Source organism: Triticum aestivum, chromosome 2D, assembly GCF_018294505.1.
Source record: "Triticum aestivum cultivar Chinese Spring chromosome 2D, IWGSC CS RefSeq v2.1, whole genome shotgun sequence".
NCBI lineage: Eukaryota > Viridiplantae > Streptophyta > Magnoliopsida > Poales > Poaceae > Triticum > Triticum aestivum.
In genome coordinates, this window is record NC_057799.1 from 378,572,090 (window position 1) to 378,593,383 (window position 21,294).

The window sequence follows — 21,294 nt, forward strand, 5'->3', positions numbered from 1 at the left end:
CCAATTGGGTGATTATATGAGTAGAACTGTTAATGATCTTAAGCTTATTAGTAAACATGCCTCCATGGTTACAACTCAAGTAGAACAAGTACTTAAGGCCCAAGATGAATTGCTTAATGAGTTGAGTAATAAGAATAATGATAATGCTGTTAGGGTTATGACTAGAGGTGGTAAGATGACTCAGGAACCTTTGTATCCTGAGGGTCATCCTAAGAGAGTTAAGCAAGATTCTCAGAGAACTAATACTGATGCACCTAGTCCTAGTAATAAAAAGAAGAAGAAAACTGATAGGACTTTGCATGCTAGTGAACCTGCTATAGACACACCTGAGAATCCTAATAATATTTCTATTTCTGATGCCGAGACACAATCTCGTGATGAATATGAACCTAGTGATAATATTAATGATGATGTTCATGTTGATGCTCAACCTAGTAATGATAATGATGTAGAGACTGAACCTGCTGTTGATCTTGATAACCACCAACCAAAGAATCAACGTTATGATAAGAGAGACTTTGTTGCTAGGAAACATGGTAAAGAAAGAGAACCATGGGTTCAGAAACCCATGCCCTTTCCTCCTAAGCCATCCAAGAAAAAGGATGATGAGGATTTTGAGCGCTTTGCTGAAATGATTAGACCTATCTTTTTGCATATGCGTTTGACTGATATGCTTAAAATGCCTCCTTATGCCAAGTATACGAAAGATATTGTTACAAATAAAATAAAGATACCTGAAGCTGAAATTTCCACCATGCTTGCTAATTATTCTTTTAAGGGTGGAATACCAAAGAAACTTGGAGACCCAGGAGTACCAACTATACCATGCTCCATTAAAAGAAACTATGTTAAAACTGCTTTATGTGATCTTGGAGCCGGTGTTAGTGTTATGCCTTTCTCTTTGTATCATAGACTTGAATTGAATAAGTTGACACCTACTGAAATCTCTTTGCAAATGGCTGATAAATCAACTGCTATACCCATCGGTATTTGTGAGTATGTGCCTGTTGTGGTTGCAAACGTTACTATCTTAACGGACTTTGTTATTCTTGATATTCCCAAGGATGACAGTATGTCGATCATTCTTGGTAGACCCTTTTTGAATACTGCAGGAGCTGTTATTGATTGCAACAAATGCAATGTCACTTTTCATGTTAATGGTGATGAGCATATGGTATACTTTCCGAAGAAACAACCTCAAGTTCACAATACATGCAGATCCCCGTTGAGGTAACCTAGTGTTATTCGAAAGTTCTCCAGTTTCATGTCATTCAGAAGAAGTTTGTTAATAAGACTTGATCAACCTTGTTAATGGATTCCTTTTGATGAGCATGAGATGAATGAATTTAGAAAGCACAACTCCCTGCGCCCATCTTTTACTTTCTGCTACTTAGCTTAAATAAAGCAAAAATAGTAATTTCTGTCTGTTTTTTGAATTTTCCATGCAATAAAAAATGTCCCGAAAATAAAAATTCTCCAAATGCCCTGAAAATTTAGTATGATTTTTATGCAATATTTTAGAATTTCTGGTGCAAAGAACACACTAGGGGGCCTCACGAGCTGGCCACAAGGGTGGAGGGCGCGCCCACCCCCTGGGGCGCGCCCCCTAACCTTGTGGGCCCCACGTGGCCCCCTTCCACTTATTCCAGCACCCATCCTCTCCTTCTTCCTCCAAAAAAATCATTCCATAGCTCAAACTCGTGTTCTTGCTCATCTTGCTGCCATCTTCGATCTCCTTGCTCAAAGCCCCATTTACAAAACTGCTTTGGGGGATTGTTCTTCGGTATGTGACTCCTCCAATGGTCCAATTAGTTTTTGTTCTAGTGCTTTATTCATTGCAAATTTTTGCTGCTGTGGTGACCATGTTCTTGACCTTGCATGTCAAATTTATATGGTCCAAAGTAGTTTCCATGCATGGTTTAGCCTCTAGACACTTGTAGGAGTAGTTGCTATCAATTTTATTGAGTTTGGTTCACTTTTATTTTGAGTTACTAAAAAATTCAGAAATTTTCAGAGGAAGGAAATGTTGAGGAGATTGTTGAGAGGCTCCTCGAGCCGGGGTTCGCAGGAAAAAGAAAATGAGGAGAGGGAAAAGCCCAAGTATAATCTTCCTCGTGCCGCGGAAATTTGGCCGTGCGAATGGCCATGTGATGCATTCTTACAAGCAGGCGGGATTTATGATGATTTCTATTATTTGGCTGGGAATGCAGGCATCACCGACTTCCTCCTCGACTGGTGTAATCAGTATCTCCTACTCACTAATACTTCCGTGCAAAATTTTCATTTTCATGCTAGGAAATCACCACCCACGGTAGACTTTCACTTATATGATGAGTACAATGAAATGACTCTTTATGACTTTTGTGAGGTTTGTAAATTACCCTATGAGGGCAGCGTCGAGGAGTCACGTCCTAGTGATGTGGAAGGCCTTATTCATGAAACTACTGTAGGGGAAGGTAGAGGAGTGTCGGGAGCGAGAGTGGCTAGTATACATCTTCTTGTTTTACGCTACTACTCATTATTTGCTGGGAGATGTTTAATTGGTCGTGGAGAGAGTGGGGGCCTTAGTGCCCTGACCTCGTTATTTTGCGCCATGCTTTACATAGAGATAGAACTTACAGTTTGGGCGCTATGGTTGCTAGACGGTTGAGTATGAACCGTGCAAAGGGTCCTATTTTCGGAGGTATCTTTGCCACTCGCCTTGCCAAACACTTTGAGATACCCATTAGGCACTACCCACTATATGTTTAGATTATGACAACATGGTAGCACATAAGTTTATTTGACATGATGAGGAAAAGAGAATTATTTATAACCTGGTATTGAGCGAGAATATTTTTCAGATTATTACCTTGCCTGCACCTTTTTTGTTCGATATCCATTCAGGCAGGTACATTGTGTTGCCCGCGGACATTCATGCATACTGGGAGGGGACACGATCCCCACCTCCTGAGCTAGAGCCATCACCTGATCCATATCAGGAGTCTATTTATCAGTGGGGTCCATAGGAGCTCGCTAACCAGTGGAACCCCTAGGATCCTCCTCAGTACACCGGAGAGAACTACTTTGATCCATGGGCTTAGACCAACTTAGGCCAAAAGCCTAAGCTTGGGGGAGTACATATTTCTCACCAACATTACATTCATGTTCACACACTCATTTCAGTTGTCGGTGTTCATACTCTTTCATTGTATAATCCAAGCTAGTTTATTCCTTTTTCCGCTTTCTTCTTGTGTGTTTGTTAAACCTTAAGAAAAAATAGTATTAGTTTACTTTCCATGCATGTTTAGTTGTAGTATTAAAATAAAACCCAAAAGGATTTCTCGTGCTTGTTGGGAGCTTTCCCGTGTAAATAGTTTTTCTCGTTCTTGTTTTACCTTCTTTAGAAAAACAAAAAATCCAAAAATATTTCAGTGTGTTTCTTTGAAATTCTTTTCTTTTCTTTGGGGGTCGAGAGGAGAAGACCACGATGAAAATGTTGAGTGGCTCTCTTATGCATTATCGTTGATCTAACAAAGAGCCCATATTACCTTGTCTTCTCCTTTGAATAAATGTTTGCAGATTCCAGCTTAGTCCAATGCACGTGCACTATTATTATTATCCACACCGTTCGTCGTGCAAGTGAAAGGCAATAATGACGATATATGATGAAATGATTGAGATGAGGAAAAGCTGGTATGAACTCAGCCTATCTTGTTTTTATAAATATGATTAGTTCATCATTCCTGGTTCAGCCTATTATGAATGAAACATGTTTGCAATGACAATTAGAGATTATAGTTACTCATGCCATGCTTAATCAGCTAGGAGTTTATAATGGTTTACCTTGCATGTCAACATGGAAATTAAAATGGTTGTGATGTAGTATGATAGGATGGTATGCTCCTTTGTATGATTCGAGTGGCTTGACTTGGCACATGTTCACGCATGTAGTTGAAACAAAGTCAACATAGCCTCTATGATATTTTATGTTCACGGTGATTTATATCCTACTCATGCTTGCATTGAATGTTGGTTAATCTCAATGCATGTTTATGACTGTTGTCGCTCTCTAGTTGGTCGCTTACCAGTCTCTTTCTAGCCTTCACTTGTACTAAGCGGGAATACTGCTTGTGCATCCACTTCCATAAACCCCAAAGTTATTCCATATGAGTCCACCATACCTTCCTATATGCGGTATTTACCTGCCGTTCCAAGTAAATTTGCAAGTGCCAAACTCTAAACCTTCAAATGATAATCTGTTTTGTATGCTCGAATAGCTCATGTACCAACTAGGTCTGTCAATATCTTCCATGCTAGGTGGGTTATTCTCACGATGAGTGGACTCCGCTCGTCATTCACGAGAAAATGGCTGGTAACTGGGATGCCCAGTCCCATGCTCAAAGCAAATCAAATCAAAATAATTACAATCAAAACTCCCCCAGGACTGTTGTTAGTTGGACGGTACCCGTTGTTTCAGAGCAGCCGTGGAGTGTGCTTGTTGGTGATGGGGGAGTATAAACTTTACCATTCTGTTTCGGAACCGCCTATAAGGTATGTAGCATGGAAGATACCGAGATCTCTTGGTTGTTATGTTGACAATGAAAGCATGCCGCTCACAATTATATTTATCTCTATTTCAAAACTCAAGCTCTGGCACATCTGCAAATCCCTGCTTCCCTCTACGAAGGGCCTATCTATTTACTTTTATTGCTGAGTCATCATCCTCTTATAAAAAGCACCAGTTAGAGAGCACCACTGTCATTTGTATGCATTGTTATTAATTTATATTGAGTATGACTATTACGGATCTCTTTTACCATGAATTACAATGTCTAGTCAATCCTTGATCTTCAGAGGTGCTCTGCATTTATGTTTTGCGGTCTCAGAAAGGGCTAGCGAGATACCATCTTGTTATATCATATCATGATTATTTTGAGGAAGTGTTGTCATCCGAGATTTATTATTATTGCTCGCTAGTTGATTATACCATTGATATGAGTAAATGTGAGACCTAAATGTTATTATGAATATGGTTAGCTCATAATCTTTGCTGAAAACTTGAATGCTGGCTTTACATATTTGCAACAACAAGATCAAACAGAGTTTGTAAAAAAATTTCTTTATCACTTTCAATTTATCAACTAGATTGCTTGAGGACAAGCAAATGTTTAAGCTTGGGGGAGTTGATACGTCTCCATCGTATATACTTTTCCAAACTCTTTTGCCCTTGTTTTGGACTCTAACTTGCATGATTTGAATGGAATTAACACGGACTGACGTTGTTTTCAGCAGAATTGCCATGGTGTTATTTTTGTGCAGAATAAAAAGTTCTCGGAATGACCTGAAAATCAACGGAGATAACTTTTAGAATTAATAAAAAATATTGGCGAAAGAATCAGCAGCAGGGGCCCACACCCTATCCACAAGGGTGTGGGCGCGCCCACCCCCCTAGGGTGCGCCCTCCGACCTTGTGCCCCCCTGGACCTCCACCGACCTCAACTCCAACTCCATATATTCACTTTCGGGGAAAAAATTGGAGAGAAGGATTCATCGCGTTTTACGATACGGAGCCGCCGCCAAGCCCTGTTCTTCCTCGGGAGGGCAGATCTGGAGCCCGTTCGGGGCTTCGAAGAGGGGAATCCGTCGCCATCGTCATCATCAACCATCCTCCATCACCAATTTCATGATGCACACCGCCTTGCATGAGTAATTCCATCGTAGGCTTGCTGGACCGTGATGGGTTGGATGAGATTTACCATGTAATCGAGTTAGTTTTGTTAGGGTTGATCCCTAGTATCCACTATGTTCTAAGATTGATGTTGCTATGACTTTGCTTAATGCTTGTCACTAGGGCCCAAGTGCCATGAGTTCAGATCTGAACCCTTTATGTTTTCATGAATATATTTGTGTTCTTGATCCGATATTGCAAGTTATAGTCACCTATCACGTGTTATGATCTGGCAACCCAGGAGTGACAATAGTCGGGACCACTCCCGATGATGACCGTAGTTTGAGGAGTTCATGTATTCACTAAGTGCTAATGCTTTGGTCTGGTACTCTATTAAAAGGAGGCCTTAATATCTCTTAGTTTCCAATAGGACCCCACTGCCACGGGAGGGTAGGATAAAAGATGTCATGAAAGTTCTTTTCCATAAGCACGTATGACTATATTCGGAATACATGCCTACATTATATTGATGAATTGGAGCTAGTTCCGTGTCACCCTATGTTATAACTGTTGCATGATGAATGCCATCCGATATAATTATCCATCACTGATCCATTGCCTACGAGCTCGTTTCAGATTGATCTTTTCTTCGTTACTTCTCCGATGTTACTGTTACGATTGCTACAAAACCGCTACTGTTACTTTTGCCATTGTTACCGCTATTTCCATACTATTTTGCTACTAAATATTTTGCTGCAGATATTAAGTCTTTCAGGTGTGGTTGAATTGACAACTCAGCTGGTAATACTTGAGAATATTCTTTGGCTTCCCTTGTGTCGAGTCAATAAATTTGGGTTGAATACTCTATCCTCGAAAACTGTTGCGATCCCCTATACTTGTGGGTTATCAGAGTTCTACATGGCGGAGGTCTGGACTCCCACAAACCTCCATCCGGCGTGTGAAAATTCGAACACGTGGACAACACCGCGTTGAATGGCAAAAAGCCCAGACGCATCGGTCGAGAGGTTTGCAGACGGTTTTAGTGACGGATGCCCTAACCTGTCCATCGCGGAAAAACATTCTTTTATTTACTGTTATTTGCAAGGGATTCATGATATTATTAAAAAAAGCATGCAAAGAATATCTAGCTGGAGAAACAATTTTGGAGCATTTGTTGTGTCTCCCAGAACAGGACGTGCATGTCCTAGGTCTACAAAACTTGCGAGAAACCATGACGACTGCTGCTTGGTACTTGTGTATGAACGACGGAAACTTAGGCATGGTGAACAAACACAAAGTGTGACACAAATCTACCTTGCAATCAGATGGCTGGCTGCAAACTTTATTTTCGCTTGCAGTCCAAAAGCAAAAATATGCAAAAACAGCTTGGACGAAACCCAGGACGGGTTATATGAAATTAAATGTTGATGCCGGCTTCGATGAGGATCAACTAGAAGGGACAGTTGGTGCTATTATTTATGATCATAATGTGAAGTTTATAGCATCGACCAATGAGACGATGAGCTTCTATTTAGATGCTTTAACTGTTGAGGCGACAACAGTTACATTTGGGCTCAACTTGTCTAAAACAGTAGGATGTAACAAGTAAGAGCTGGAAACACGATAACGCCGAGGTGGTTTCGGCCTTGCAAGAAGGAAAATCGAGTTTAGTGGCGGGAGCTATCTTTGATGATTGCTACTATATGACTCAGGACTTTAATCATGTTTTTTTTGGAGGGGAGGGGGGATGAACTTCCATCATGTTTTGTTCGCTCATTGTAATAGAGAGAGCAAACAAGTTGCCCATGAAATAGCTAAGTTAACTAGACTTCCTACCATCGGTATCTAAATGGAGTCACCTCCAGTTGAGGTAGCCTTGCGTATTGCTTTTGATAGGTTAGTTCTCATAGACGAATAAATAACCCAAATGATAAGTGCTCCACGTGTGGCATGAAGTAACACCGCCCTAACATTTTCTACAACTAAAATTAGCATCCGAAAAAAATTTAAAACTTGCCATCTAAACAGAAAGTTGTCATGCTTCACAACTAAAGTTACCATCCAGAGGTAACTAAATTTGCCATCAAAAAACGTTAGGGTGAAATTGCGTTGCTTCATGCACACATGTGGCACTTATCAGGGTAAAAAAAAAGTATAGTTTGTCAAAAAAAAAACTTACTCGTAATTATGTTCGTCGCCTCCTCCCCTTCCACCCCCCGCTCCCCACTCCCTCCGTCTCTCGGCAGACGCAAAAAGGGATGAAAAACCAAACTTCTCCCGCAAGACTGGTTCGCACCAAATCGCATCGCCCTTCGAGTCGCCCCTCACTGATCCCTTCGCGTCCTGCTTCCCAAGCCACAGCCCACAGGCCCCCACGCCCCCACGCCCCCACGCCCAGCTCCTCCCGCTCCGATTTCACAGCCTGCGAGCTAGCCATGTCGATTCGGCCGCTGTTGCTGCCGGAGCCGCCGGGCGAGGTGGATCGGGCGCCGGAGATCTTCGCGGGTGGCGTGGCCGCGGTGCGCCGCGCCGTTGTCATCGGGAACGGCTGCGCCGGCGCCGAGAACCAGTGCCTCGGCCTCGTCCGCGCCCTCGGCCTGGCCGACCGCCTCACCCTCTATGTAAGCAGAGCGCCGCCCCTCTCGTTTCCTCTCGTCCTGCTATGACCGTGTGACAGGACCGTTGTTTGTGCCCTTGTTAATCATGTCATCAGCTTAGCGTGGCATCGCGTATTGCGATTTAATTATTTGCTTAGTAAATTTTACTAGAATAAAGCCCGTTGCTTGCAACCAATTTACTTGCAATGGAGAAGATTAGGCGGATGTGTATAATTTAGTTACTGGAATTATGGTTTGTTTGAAGTACATGTACTAGGAGCCTATTCAGGTACTTTCTAAAAGTGAATTCTCTAGAAGAGGATCAAAAGTAGTGGATTCTAGAATTATCCGGTTGAGCCTATTCAGGTATTCCCTAAAAGTGGATTCTCTAGAAGAAGCTCTAAATATGTATTTGGCTTCTTGGATGCTTATCAGACGCCACAAAGCATTTCAGATGGTGTGCCGTTTTGTTAGCTCTTCTTTTGCACTCAGCTTTGATAAGAGGTTGATTTGATCACCTTATATTTTTGCTGTAACATTATACTACCTTGACATGGCTGTTGTTAGATACTATGTTAGAGCAACTCTACCAGAGTCGTCATATTGGCAGCCTCCAGAACATGTATGGAGCACGCTCCTTAACATTATGGAGGCTGCCGAGGCGACGCGCAAACTCAAATGCGCCATATTGCAGCCTCCATATTATTTTCTTTTTTTATTGCATCACCTCAATACTCATACACTCAATTTGAGGGATTGAACACTTGACTAAACATTGCGTTACAAAGTTGTTACATGGAGGGAGAAAGTCGATTAATGACATTTTTATATCACATGTGTTCAAAATTTGTCTCTTTTACATATATTTAGTGACTATAGCTTGATTTTGAGCCCCATGTCGATGGTAAATGCCATGCATGGGGGCACATATGTGGCGAGTCTAGACGAGGCGGTGTGACAGTCCGTCGCGGTTCAGGCTGGAGCGGCGGAATTGGGTGACCTCGTCTTCGTCCCATTCCTGTCCCGTGCGGTCGTCGAGGTCGGGGATGGCTTTATAAGTGGGGGCAAGGCAAGGCCCAATATGGCGTGATTCGTCCGAATCTGACCGTCTCTGTGTTGAGTTTGCGCCATCTGTCATGCTTCCTCTCCACCACAAAATCCGCCGATGCCTTCTCGTACTCAAGCTAGACAGCGTGGTCCCTCCCCGCCGCCAACGCCTGCCTGACGATGGTCTCCTTGAAGATTTTGTTGTGGCAAGATCCCTCCTGCGCAGCCTCCAACGCGCCGCGGCGGTCCATCTCCTCATCGATTTCGGCGGCCTCTTCCTCCACTTCCTTGTCGAGCATCCGTTCCTCCTCCTCCAAGAGCGGAACCCAGTCCAGCTGAAGGGGAAGCGGCATGGTGAAAGTAGAGGCGAAGAGGAAGTGGAGCTCTGGGGCAACCCGGGGTGGCGACGGCCTTTTTATAGACCAGGCAGCGGGAAAACATGGCGGCAGATTGCACGGGCAGTTGGGCATTGCGGCATCCGCCATTAATTGGCCCGTTTCCCGCTGAGATGAGCTTCTGCTGTCCGCGGCATTGGCATGGAAGGAAGATGGGCCGCATGGGAGGATGACGAGAGAGGTGAAACTTCCCTCCCGCGCGTGCGGTTAGTGATGGAGCGCGCTCCAAAGCAATGCCCCACAGCCTCCAAATACGGAGGCTCGGGGGCTTGATTTGGAGCGGCCTCCATAAATTATGGCGATCCAGGGCAGGATGACGACTTTGCTAGAGCAGACTTTCCGGTCAAAATCGCCAAACAGGTGGTTAAGGATCGAGCCGATATGGCGACTCTGCTAGAGTTGCTCTTATATGGCAACTAGTCATCATTCCTAAACGCAAGCTGCTAGAGAGTAAGAGCAGCATGTTCAAGGCTTGGTTTTGGAGGTGTAATCATGGTTTAAGCATAACATAGCCTTGTCCTCAGTAAGTAGTGTAAGAGGATTGCTTCTAGCTTTTAGAGGGGTTCGTTAATTGTTACTACAGCCTCTTCTTTTAAAACTCTTACCATGTCAGTGTTGTAGTCTGTTGCTGCAAATTAGGGGTGTAAACATTATTGTCACCCTGTCAAGTTAATTCTGAAACGTCTCATCCACTTAATTCTCAGATGGTGATTTTTGGATTTGGTACCAGTTAATTCTTAGCCTGGCCTTTGCTCTTGTGCATTCATGGGGTTTCAGCAGCATGTAGTGCCTTAGTGCTCTCTTTGTCATGTGGTGTCCATGGATTGAATTTTGTGTTGTGACGTACTGATTGGAATCTGGGAATGGCTCTACCTTCAAATACTCTAAATAGATTGTCATTTCTTTCTGGATTGCTGTTACTTATAGTCCTGCATGGGCTCAGTTAACAACATAAATAAGAAAACCATGCCAGTGAAAAGTTAATATAATGCTTGTCCTTTCTGTCTAGTATGTAGTTACTCATATGCATGTGTATTAGTTCGGTTAACAACATAAATAGGAACTTAATATAATGCAAATTCTTATTGATATTCGCTATCTTTATCTTTCTCGGTATTTTTCTTAGGTCCAATTATATAACTATGTCACTGACCTCTTCAGTATGCTTTTTTTTGCCGTTCTTATGGATCTTGAGTACTCTCATTATTAACTTTTTTGTTGAAATATGTTTGGTCATGCAGCGTATTATCAGGCCAACCGGAGGAATCAACAAGTGGCTGCACTTTCTCCCTATCTCCTTGCATAAAATGGTGGACCAAGTACTCAGACATATACTGTCTAACACGACATTCACAACACTGTTTCAAGGAAAACTGTCAGCACCTTATCCTGTCAGTAATGTTCAATCTCTTGGGTTGTCTTCTGTACTGGGAGCAGATTCCAAAAGGATAGTGACAATGGTCCGTGATACCTTCGAGAAGTAAGGTTCACATTTCTTATATTGTTGCTTTGCTGTTTGTGACTACTGCATTGTTATATATTAATCATGGTACTATGCCACTTCTGAATATTTTACTCCAATCCCTTGTCTGCTTATCACAATGCATGAATCAGTAAATCTCAATACTCATCCTTTCACTCCCAAGCAAATGCTTAGTTCTTCCAATGATGTTTTTTCGCATGTTCGTTGATTACTTTATTACCTGGTCTAACAACTTTATGACCTGATTATAAGTTATAATCACCACACTGACTGCTTATGGCTGAGCTTGTGTTGGTATATCAGGAAGATATAGTAGAATCATTATAATCACCACACTGACTGCTTATGGCTGAGCTTGTGTTGGTATATCAGGAAGATATAGTAGAATCATATAATTCGTTTTCATTTCTCTTCTTGGTGATGGAACCTGTAAGAATACGTCATATCAGTATCACTATCATGACATACCACTATGTCAAACATGTCATATCCTTGAATACTTGATACCATACTTCCAGGAAGAACATTTGAAAGAGAATGTGTTCTTTCATGAATTTGAAATAGGCAACCTATTAAAACATACTTCTGATTGGTCAGTTTCATATGAAAAATGTAGGCTAGCCTAAACATTCTTTAGTATGTTTGCACCATAAGTACTCAAACATTCCTGGCATATAGTTTTTCTGCTCTATTTCCTCAAAGTTTGATTCGCTTTCAGGGAAGGCCTGGCGATAGTTATTGCTTGTGGCCGTGATACCATACCATATGCAAGCTCTGTAAGGTGTTTAGCTCCAGATAATGTCTTTGTCATTCAGGTAGGATACTGAAACCAATATCAGTGGCTTATTTGATAATTTTCAGTTGTTACTCAGCTAGGGATGTGAACCATTGTGCTGCTTGCCATCCAAATTTGAGCTGAGTTTAATTATACTGTATTTTCTATGTCAGATACAACACCCCAGGTATCGCCTTGATAGGTTTGATTTGGTGGTGACTCCTCGCCATGATTACTACGCTTTAACTGCAAAGGGACAACAAGAAGTACCGTGGCTTTTCCGGAGATGGATTACTCCACGAGAACCACCCGGTCTGAATGTGGTATGCTGCTTTTTTTCTTCCTTGCAAATCTTCGTATGTTTTCATCCAGCTGTTCTAGTTCTAAACTTTGAACGTTGGAAAGCTAGGTCCTGACGTCTGGAGCACTTCACCAAGCAGATTCTGCTGCACTACGCGTTGCTGCTACAAACTGGCATGATGAACTTGCTCCCTTGCCAAAGCCATTGGTAGTAGTAAATATTGGAGGACCAACAAGTAAACTCCTCCTTCCCTTCCTGCCTATATGTTAGAGAAAATCTGCCGTATCCCTGTTTCACGACACGCCATTGAACAAGCCACTGCGTTGCCAAATCGATGTCCTCCATATCATTTAGTGCAGTACACGAATGTGAAGCTCATGTGCTGGATTTTCTGTTGAAGGCTGGGGCCTCATGCCCATGCCCCCTATCTCACCCTAGTAGCAATGTCTATGTAACCCCCCATCATTTCTGCACGCCAGTTAGAGTAGCTCATCGAATGGTTGGCTGCCCCACCATCTGTGACACACTACACATAACTACAAAACAGATGACTTATTTGACTGTGGCAAGAAAACCAATTTATATCTTGACCTACTGATTTATCCTGCCCTTTCCTTTTTGTTTGGGTTTGGTACGCATGTTATCGAGTAAGAACAATCTCATGTTATTCAGTAGCCGATATTTCATGCACTCTGGATTAGAACAACATTTGTGTTAGAATATGCCAGTTGAATAAATTTGATGTCTTTCGCTGTAGTATGCTTTAATACAATAATAGGTATAAATATAATACATTTTACATCTTAAAAGATGGGATTGTTGCCTTGTTGAGTTACTTCAATAGACAGGGTTGCAAACCTAAATAAGGTTTTGTTACTGATTGCAAACACTCAAGTCTAATATACATCACCTGAAACAAAGTATTTTGTATCATGAAGATAAACCTTCCGAACTGAGATGGAGTACATGCATTTTCCGAATGCCTTAATCCCAAATTTACACTTTATCAGGAATTCCATTGTTATACTGCGTTTTTCTTCTTACAAAATCATGAAACCAAGCAGGACAAGTTATTTTTATTTGCATCTGATCATGTATCGCACAATTTATTTGTGGAATTTAAGTTAGACTGTATGCTCATAGAAACAGGACATGGTAAACAAATTTCAAAGCCACGCCTTCCATTTTTCTCATTCGTGTAAACTCTTGCATTCCACATGTTTTCTCTTCATCTTAACCCCTCCATGCACAGGAGTGGCGTCTTGGGATGTGTGCAGTGAAACTTTTAAATATCTGGCCAACGATATCTGTATGATTATTTAGATTGGAGTTGACCACATTAAAATGATAAAAGATACTTCAAATTTTTATTGAAAAATATTTTGGAGACCTGGGTGTGTGAGTTGGGGCGGGGGTATTATTACTACTCTATTTATCTTGTTCAAATTTGCCAAGTTGCTGTTGCTAACAAAATACAAGCATTTTTATGCATTCACTTGCTTCTTACTTTTAGAATTTTGAGACCACAGTTTGAGCAGTTTCGGCTTACACGCTGATATATATGAGATCTAATGCATGGCATTTCAATTCTCAGGAAACTGTAATTATGGTGTAGACCTTGCCAAGCAGTTGGTAAGCTCACTGCACAATGTTTCAGAGACCTGTGGAAGTGTCAGAATTTCATTTTCCAGGAGAACGCCACAAAAGGTAGGACCATTGGTTGCTCATATCTTGTTTTATGAGTTGTGCGCAGTTAATTTTTTGGAACCCTTTTGTTGGCAGGTGTCCGATCTTATATTGAGAGAGTTCAGCACACATCCAAAGTTCTACATTTGGGGCGGTGAAGGTAGATAGTACTAGATAAAAAAAAGGCATTTGTCAGATGTTTTGATTTTTCTACGCAGTGCAGAATTTATGCTGATCTGAATTTTCATATGCTGCAGAACCTAACCCACACCTAGGGCATCTTGCATGGGCCGATGCTTTCATCATAACAGCAGACTCGATAAGTATGCTAAGTGAGGCGTGCAGCACTGGGTGAGTTAGTGCTGTATACTTATACTCGTTGTTCCTGTTTAGGACAGTAAGTAGCTAAGCTTCCTATTACCTCTCTTTCAGGAAGCCGGTCTATGTCGTTGGAACTGAGCATTGCAGGTGGAAATTCTCAGATTTTCACAACACTCTGCAGAAACGAGGGGCTGTTCGTCCTTTCACTGGATCGGAAGATGTAAGTTTGCTATCCCTTCTCAGTTCGCATTTCTCTAGTTACTCCTTATCAAGACCAAATCGTGTACTAAAGTTACAATTTTACCATATTGTGAGGAATGAGAGTGTTCCTTTTCCCCTTTCTGGCCACACATTTCTCAAGAGCAAATTGATGGCATGTCTACATGATCCTTTCCTCCATTGTAGATGTCAGACAGCTGGAGCTACCCTCCTCTGAACGATGCCATTGATGTGGCTGCACGGGTTCGTGAAGTGCTTGCACAACGTGGATGGACAGTGGGTTAATAGCGGTCGAAGCAGAGAAAAAGAGTGCCATTTTTGCTCCAGTTACGTTCCAAGCCCAGACAATTCAGAGCCTGCATTTCAGTTATCTTAGTTGCATCTGCATGAGGATTTTTTTTTGCCATATCACCGATGCAAAACGACATCGCTTCTTTTCAAAAGATGGCTATATTTTTTGGAACATACTGTGTAAAGTTTTGAGCAATCACAGACAGATAGCAGTGTTTATTCTTGGCATATTCATGCATTATTGTACCTAGTGTTATGCTGTAAAGAAGCCGATAGAAGTGCGGACGGAAGTTAAAAATCTTTGTCATTGGAACGAGGTGACATCATACATTGGGTTGTGACTGTGCTAAGTTTATCAGCAGCAAGTCCTACTGGTCTTTTGTGCTACACAAGCAAACGACGATAGGCATATGCTGCGTTTTGTAATAGTATGGGAAACATCAAACATGGATGCCACGTTAGGTTCTTCTAGCACATATTTTATAGTACTACTTGCAAAGCTTAACACTGGTGGTTTTGGTGATGTTTTGGATCGATCATAGGTTCGGGGCTCATTTGGTTCTTAGGAAACTAGAACATAGGAATTATGAGTAGTACATGAATTTGATAGGATGACACTTGTCATCCTAAGGAACACATGAAATGTATACTATGCCTATGAAATTTCCATATGCGTTTCCTATAAGCGGAATGTATCTATAGGAAATTTGTCTATGAAATCCTTGTTCCTATGATTTTTCTATAAAAATCTTCCAAACTGAACGAGGCTTTGGCCTTTTCATGCGCTGGTGAAGATTTTGTAAGATTTCTGTGCGGTCTTTGACACATTGCTGACTTTTGTGTACAGTGCAACCAAGAGAGCTTTCTAGTATTTACTCCTAATTCGGAAGTAATTGAAACATTAGATAAATAGTTTATTTCCTGTGGGATGCTATCATGAGAGCATCTACAACTTAACTGGGCAAATTTTACCCGCCAAGAGCATCTACAACCGGATCCACCATACTTGCTCTAAACACCCGATTGGTGATCCACCATACTTGCTCTAAACACCTGATTAGTGTCCGGACGAGTTTTGGCCACCGAACTGGGGCTCTCGTTAGTCGGCCAAACGTCAGGACTGACCGGCACTCCCCATAGCCGGCAACTGGGCTCCCCACAGCCACCCAACTGGAGAGGCCTGGACGCGTCCGGGCACGCCCGCCACATAGGAGTAACGGATAGGGCCCACATGATGACGCGAAGAGACCGCTGGTCCGACAGGCGCCTCCTTCGCTTCGCGCCGCTGGCGCCGCGCCGGCGTGCCACCCGAGGGAGGAAGCCGGACGGCGGCAGTAGAACCCTAGCCCGCCCCATTTTTTTCCCTTTCTCCTCTCCGCCGCTTGCAATGGGCGCCGGATCACAACCTACGTCATGCTCTCTCGAGAGCGGAGGGTGCAACTGTTGGAGCAGATTCCAGGCGAGGCGGGTTGCTCGTTTCGCCGCCGGCCTACCTCTAGATTTGCCAGAGCCATCGGAGGATGAAGAGGAGGAGGAGAAGGCGGGGGAGGAGGAGGGGGAGTAGCCGCCAGAAGCGGAGCCCATGGAGGAGGAGGAGGAGGCTTTGCCGGTTGCGGGCTTCGCCATGGCGAACGCGGAGGCGGAATATGAGGCCACCCAAACGATGGAGATGGCGGAGCAGACCGCCATCCTCGAGTCCATCAAGGATAAGGACTACGTCGAGGCCAACCGGCAGTTCATCTGGGAAGAACAGACGGCGACAGAGGCGCTGTTTGCCAAACTGGAGGCCAGGGAGGTGTCAGAGCTTCCACAGACGCAAGAGCATTTGCACTTGCCTGTCTACCCTGCGCTGACCACAGAGATCATCGAGATCTCCGACGATGAGTAGTTTTACCTAGGTATGTAATACATAGGTCTTTTATTTGCATATATGTATTGTAAAATTGACGTATGAAGTTTGAGTTTTATGGTTGTCGAGGATATTTTTGGTGTGGTGTCCGGTCAATGTTCGTGAACGCGTCCGGGCGCGTCCGCGGGCGTTTGGGGGCCGGTTTTTGGGAATTGCGGCTGTAGATGCTCTAAACTTCATAGTGTCGGCCCTTGTCCGCACCGCAGCCGTCCCCTTATATCTAAACCCTCAAATCCATACAAGGTTCGAATCCTCCTTTGGGGGGCATGAACGGCCCGAGTTTGCTCCATTACGAGGTCATCAGTGGCCCGGCCCCGCTTCGCTTGGATCCGGACACGCGCATCCTTGTAGTCAGCCGTGATTGCCCGACACACCTTCTTCCTTTCACGGTGGGAACGTCGTCCCTTGACCCCGACTGCGTTGCCACAGTGGCAACATCCGGCGCATCTGTGCCCTTATGCATTGTTGGCGTTAGCCTCCAACTCCGAGTTCGACGTCACGGGGACAAGGACCCAACAGGCCAGCCTGGGATGCTCTCTTAGCGACGAGTCGGGCCCTCCTCTCATTGGGCGCCTAATGCAGTGACAGCACGGACAAGCGGTGTGAGCTTACGCTGGACGTGAGTACATGACGCCACCAATGGATGCCATCCGAAGTGGCAGATAAGGCACGCTAGTAGTGGATCCGCTGCGGGCCTGCTCCAATGGTGGTGCTAGGCCATCCTCCCGGTACCAGCTGACTTCCGACGACCAGATCCCAGACGACATATCCGGACCAACCTGACTCAGATTCGTTGCTAGCCATGTCGAAGATGACTGGAGCGGTGCAGACAGGAGCCGGAAAGGGGAGGGGGTGTGCAGCGGGGCAGCTTGAAAGTGGAGTGAACTGAAGAATGGCTAGAGTTTGCTTCGGGGTGGGGACAAGGAGAGAAATTTTATGGGGTCAGGGTGAGCCAGTCAGATGTAGCAAACGCGTCCGGGCAGTCCCATGTCCGGCCTACATCTAAGCTGGATATGAGAGTGCCGGACTGAAAGTTTAGAAGAAAGTAGGGATCCATTTGAATGACATTTTTGGTCCGCACAATGTCCATATTGTCAGCCTGGACGTTTAGGAGAAAGGTGGAGGATCTGGTTGTAAATGCTCTAGCATTCCTTCCCTATGGGTATTGCCTGCTTTTGTGTTACGGTGGTACTAGCAGAGTCCCGCTGGTCAGCGCGTCACGCTAATTGCCGTAAAGTTTCGAGTCCTGTAGAGACATGGCTTCCGTTGCTGCGATGACCTGTAAAGTAGCATCTGGTGACAAGAATGAGTGCGTGCATCGGATGACTTTGCTTTGTGCCGCTGCTTCTCGCTTTTTTTAATCAGTTCGGTCTGGCCGCGGATCCCGTGCAGGCGATGATTCCCTGGCCGTCATGGTCCTAGCCCGGAGATCCGAATAAAAAATCTACACGTCTCAAAAGGGCTAGAGGGGATCAGGGGAAATTTATACGTCCCGGAAAAGGAAATCCACATTTGCATACATTTGTTTTGTTCAAAAAAGAAATGTAGACGTTGTATGCATCTTCACGGCGTACCTTCTTGTGTTAGGTCTTCGTATATACTGTCCGAGATCTCTGTACATTCTGAGCCGTTAAAAATGCTGCACACTTCCACTCTCCTTCTCCCCGTGGTCTTAAATGACGACACAGCACCGATGCGTCGACTTCACTGTCTCTTTCTTTTAAAATGATACATATAATCATGATTATTATGTTATTCAACAGTCTTGACAAAATAAACAAAATCAACCCAAAGCCATTTTGAGGCGAACAAAGTCGCTACACCTACAAGTATAAAGATGTGTTCCAGTTGCATCAACGGACACCATCTAATTCGGTGGCCTCAAGAAAACCGCCCGCCTGACAAGCTAAGAGTTCCAGGCGTTCTACAACACGCACTGCGTGCGCACGCTCTAGGATCTGCCGTTATCTCATCACCAGGAGGGATTATTGCACAGACCTTGGCAGACACCATCTAATTAAGTGGCTCAAGAAATCGCCCGCCTGACAAGCCGAGAGTTCCAACCGGTCTAGGCGTTCTACAACGCGCACCGCGTGTGCACGCTCTAGGATCTGCCATCATCATCTTCCGCCGTCTCATCTTCAGGACAGTTCATTGCATAGACCTTGCCAGACCCATCTGTCGTCGACGTCACCACAACGCTAGACAACGCCACCAACCCGCGCGCGTCCATCAAACTGCGTCCAACGCCGAGAATCCACTGCTCCACGTCGTCGAGACTCGTCGTCTTCAATGCGGTAGATGCAACCCCGCTCCACCTGTTAGCCCCTCCAGTGAACCTCTGCCCCGAAACAACTCATGAGGGAAAACGGCACCTGAGTCTCCGTCATCACCCGATTTGGGAGACCCAAATCTAGGGTTTACCCCGGAACAGATGCCCCAGGAGGAAGAGGGGCACACCATCTGCACCTGTCAACAAACTCAAGCGGTGCCCACCATCACAAAGCTCTCATTGAAGGGGAACGTAGTAATTTCAAAAAAATTCCTACACACACATAGGATCATGGTGATGCATAGCAACGAGAGGGGAGAGTGTTGTCCACGTACCCTCGTAGACCGAAAGCGGTAGCGTTAGCACAACGCGGTTGATGTAGTCGTACGTCTTCACGATCCAACCGATCAAGTACCGAACGCACGTCACCTCCGAGTTCAGCACACGTTCAGCCCGATGACGTCCCTCGAACTCTGATCCAGCCGAGTGTTGAGGGAGAGTTTCGTCAGCACGACGGCGTGGTGACGACGATGATGTTCTACCGACGCAGGGCTTCGCCTAAGCACCGCTACAGTATTATCGAGGTGGACTATGGTGGAGGGGGCACCGCACACGGCTAAAAGATCAAACGATCAATTGTTGTCTCCTTGGGGTGCCCCCTGCCCCCGTATATAAAGGAGCAAAGGGGGGAGGTGCGGCCGGCTAGGGAGGAGGCGCGCCAGGAGGAGTCCTACTCCCACCGGGAGTAGGACTCCCTCCCTTCCTTGTTGGAATAGGAGAAGGGGGAAAGAGGTGGAGGAGAGGAGGGAAAGGGGGGGGCGGCCCTTGCCCTTGCCGCCTCTCCTCATCTCCACTAAGTCCCACTATGGCCCATTAACCCCCGGGGGGTTCCGGTAACCCCTCCGGTACTTCGGTAAAATCCTGATTTCACCCGGAACACTTCCGATATCCAAATATAGGCTTCCAATATATCAATCTTCATGTCTCGACCATTTCGAGACTCCTCGTCATGTCCGTGATCACATCCGGGACTCCGAACAACCTTCGGTACATCAAAACATATAAACTCATAATATAACCGTCATCGAACTTTAAGCGTGCGGACCCTACGGGTTCGAGAACTATGTAGACATGACTGAGACACGTCTCCGGTCAATAACCAATAGCGGAACCTGGATGCTCATATGGCTCCCACATATTCTATGAAGATCTTTATCGGTCAGACCGCATAACAACATACGTTGTTCCCTTTGTCATCGGTATGTTACTTGCCCGAGATTCGATCGTCGGTATCTCAATACCTAGTTCAATCTCGTTATCGGCAAGTCTATTTACTCGTTCCGTAATACATCATCCCGCAACTAACTCATTAGTTGCAATGCTTGCAAGGCTTATAGTGATGTGCATTACCGAGTGGGCCTAGAGATACCTCTCCGACAATCGGAGTGACAAATCCTAATCTCGAAATACGCCAACCCAACAAGTACATTCGGAGACACCTGTAGAGCACCTTTATAATCATCCAGTTACGTTGTGATGTTTGGTAGCACACAAAGTGTTCCTCTGGTAAACGGGAGTTGCATAATCTCATACTCATAGGAACATGTATAAGTCATGAAGAAAGCAATAGCAGAGTACTAAACGATCGTGTGCTAAGCTAACGGAATGGGTCAAATTAATCACATCATTCTCTTAATGATGTGATCCCGTTAATCAAATGACAACTCATGTCTATGGCTAGGAAACATAACCATCTTTGATCAACGAGCTAGTCAAGTAGAGGCATACTAGTGACACTATGTTTGTCTATGTATTCACACATGTATAATGTTTCCGGTTAATACAATTCTAGCATGAATAATAAACATTTATCATGATATAAGGAAATAAATAATAACTTTATTATTGCCTCTAGGGCATATTTCCTTCAGTCTCCCACTTGCACTAGAGTCAATAATCTAGATTACACAGTAATGATTCTAACACCCATGGAGCCTTGGTGCTGATCATGTTTTGCTCGTGGAAGAGGCTTAGTCAACGGGTCTGCAACATTCATATCCGTATGTATCTTGCAAATTTCTATGTCTCCCACCTGGACTAAATCCCGGATGGAATTGAAGCGTCTCTTGATGTGCTTGGTTCTCTTGTGAAATCTGGATTCCTTCGCCAAGGCAATTGCACCAGTATTGTCACAAAAGATTTTCATTGGACCCGATGCACTAGGTATGACACCTAGATCGGATATGAACTCCTTCATCCAAACTCCTTCATTTGCCGCTTCCGAAGCAGCTATGTACTCCGCTTCACATGTAGATCCCGCCACGACGCTTTGTTTAGAACTGCACCAA

The 21,294-nt window shown here is 44.4% G+C and overlaps 1 protein-coding gene across 1 annotated transcript; it reads left to right on the plus strand.

Moving 5' to 3' along the window:
- The first annotated feature begins 7,869 nt into the window (after window positions 1-7,869).
- On the plus strand, window positions 7,870-15,093 carry LOC123053247 (mitochondrial fission protein ELM1). Its single transcript, XM_044476700.1, has 10 exons — window positions 7,870-8,271; window positions 10,931-11,169; window positions 11,891-11,987; window positions 12,121-12,270; window positions 12,357-12,483; window positions 13,843-13,955; window positions 14,031-14,094; window positions 14,192-14,285; window positions 14,367-14,475; window positions 14,661-15,093. Exons 1-10 carry the CDS (start codon window positions 7,909-7,911, stop codon window positions 14,757-14,759), a joined length of 1,455 nt encoding a protein of 484 aa, XP_044332635.1. The 5' UTR covers window positions 7,870-7,908; the 3' UTR covers window positions 14,760-15,093.
- The last annotated feature ends 6,201 nt before the right edge of the window (window positions 15,094-21,294 follow it).

What these genes read in the sequence shown, in the direction of transcription:
- LOC123053247 (XM_044476700.1), top strand. Translation starts at nt 7,909, where the DNA reads ATGAAAAACCAAACTTCTCCCGCAAGACTGGTTCGCACCAAATCGCAT. An exon ending in CCGACCGCCTCACCCTCTAT is followed by an intron (nt 8,272 to 10,930) that starts GTAAGCAGAGCG and finishes TTGGTCATGCAG; the next exon opens with CGTATTATCAGGCCAACCGG. An exon ending in AGTGAGGCGTGCAGCACTGG is followed by an intron (nt 14,286 to 14,366) that starts GTGAGTTAGTGC and finishes CCTCTCTTTCAG; the next exon opens with GAAGCCGGTCTATGTCGTTG.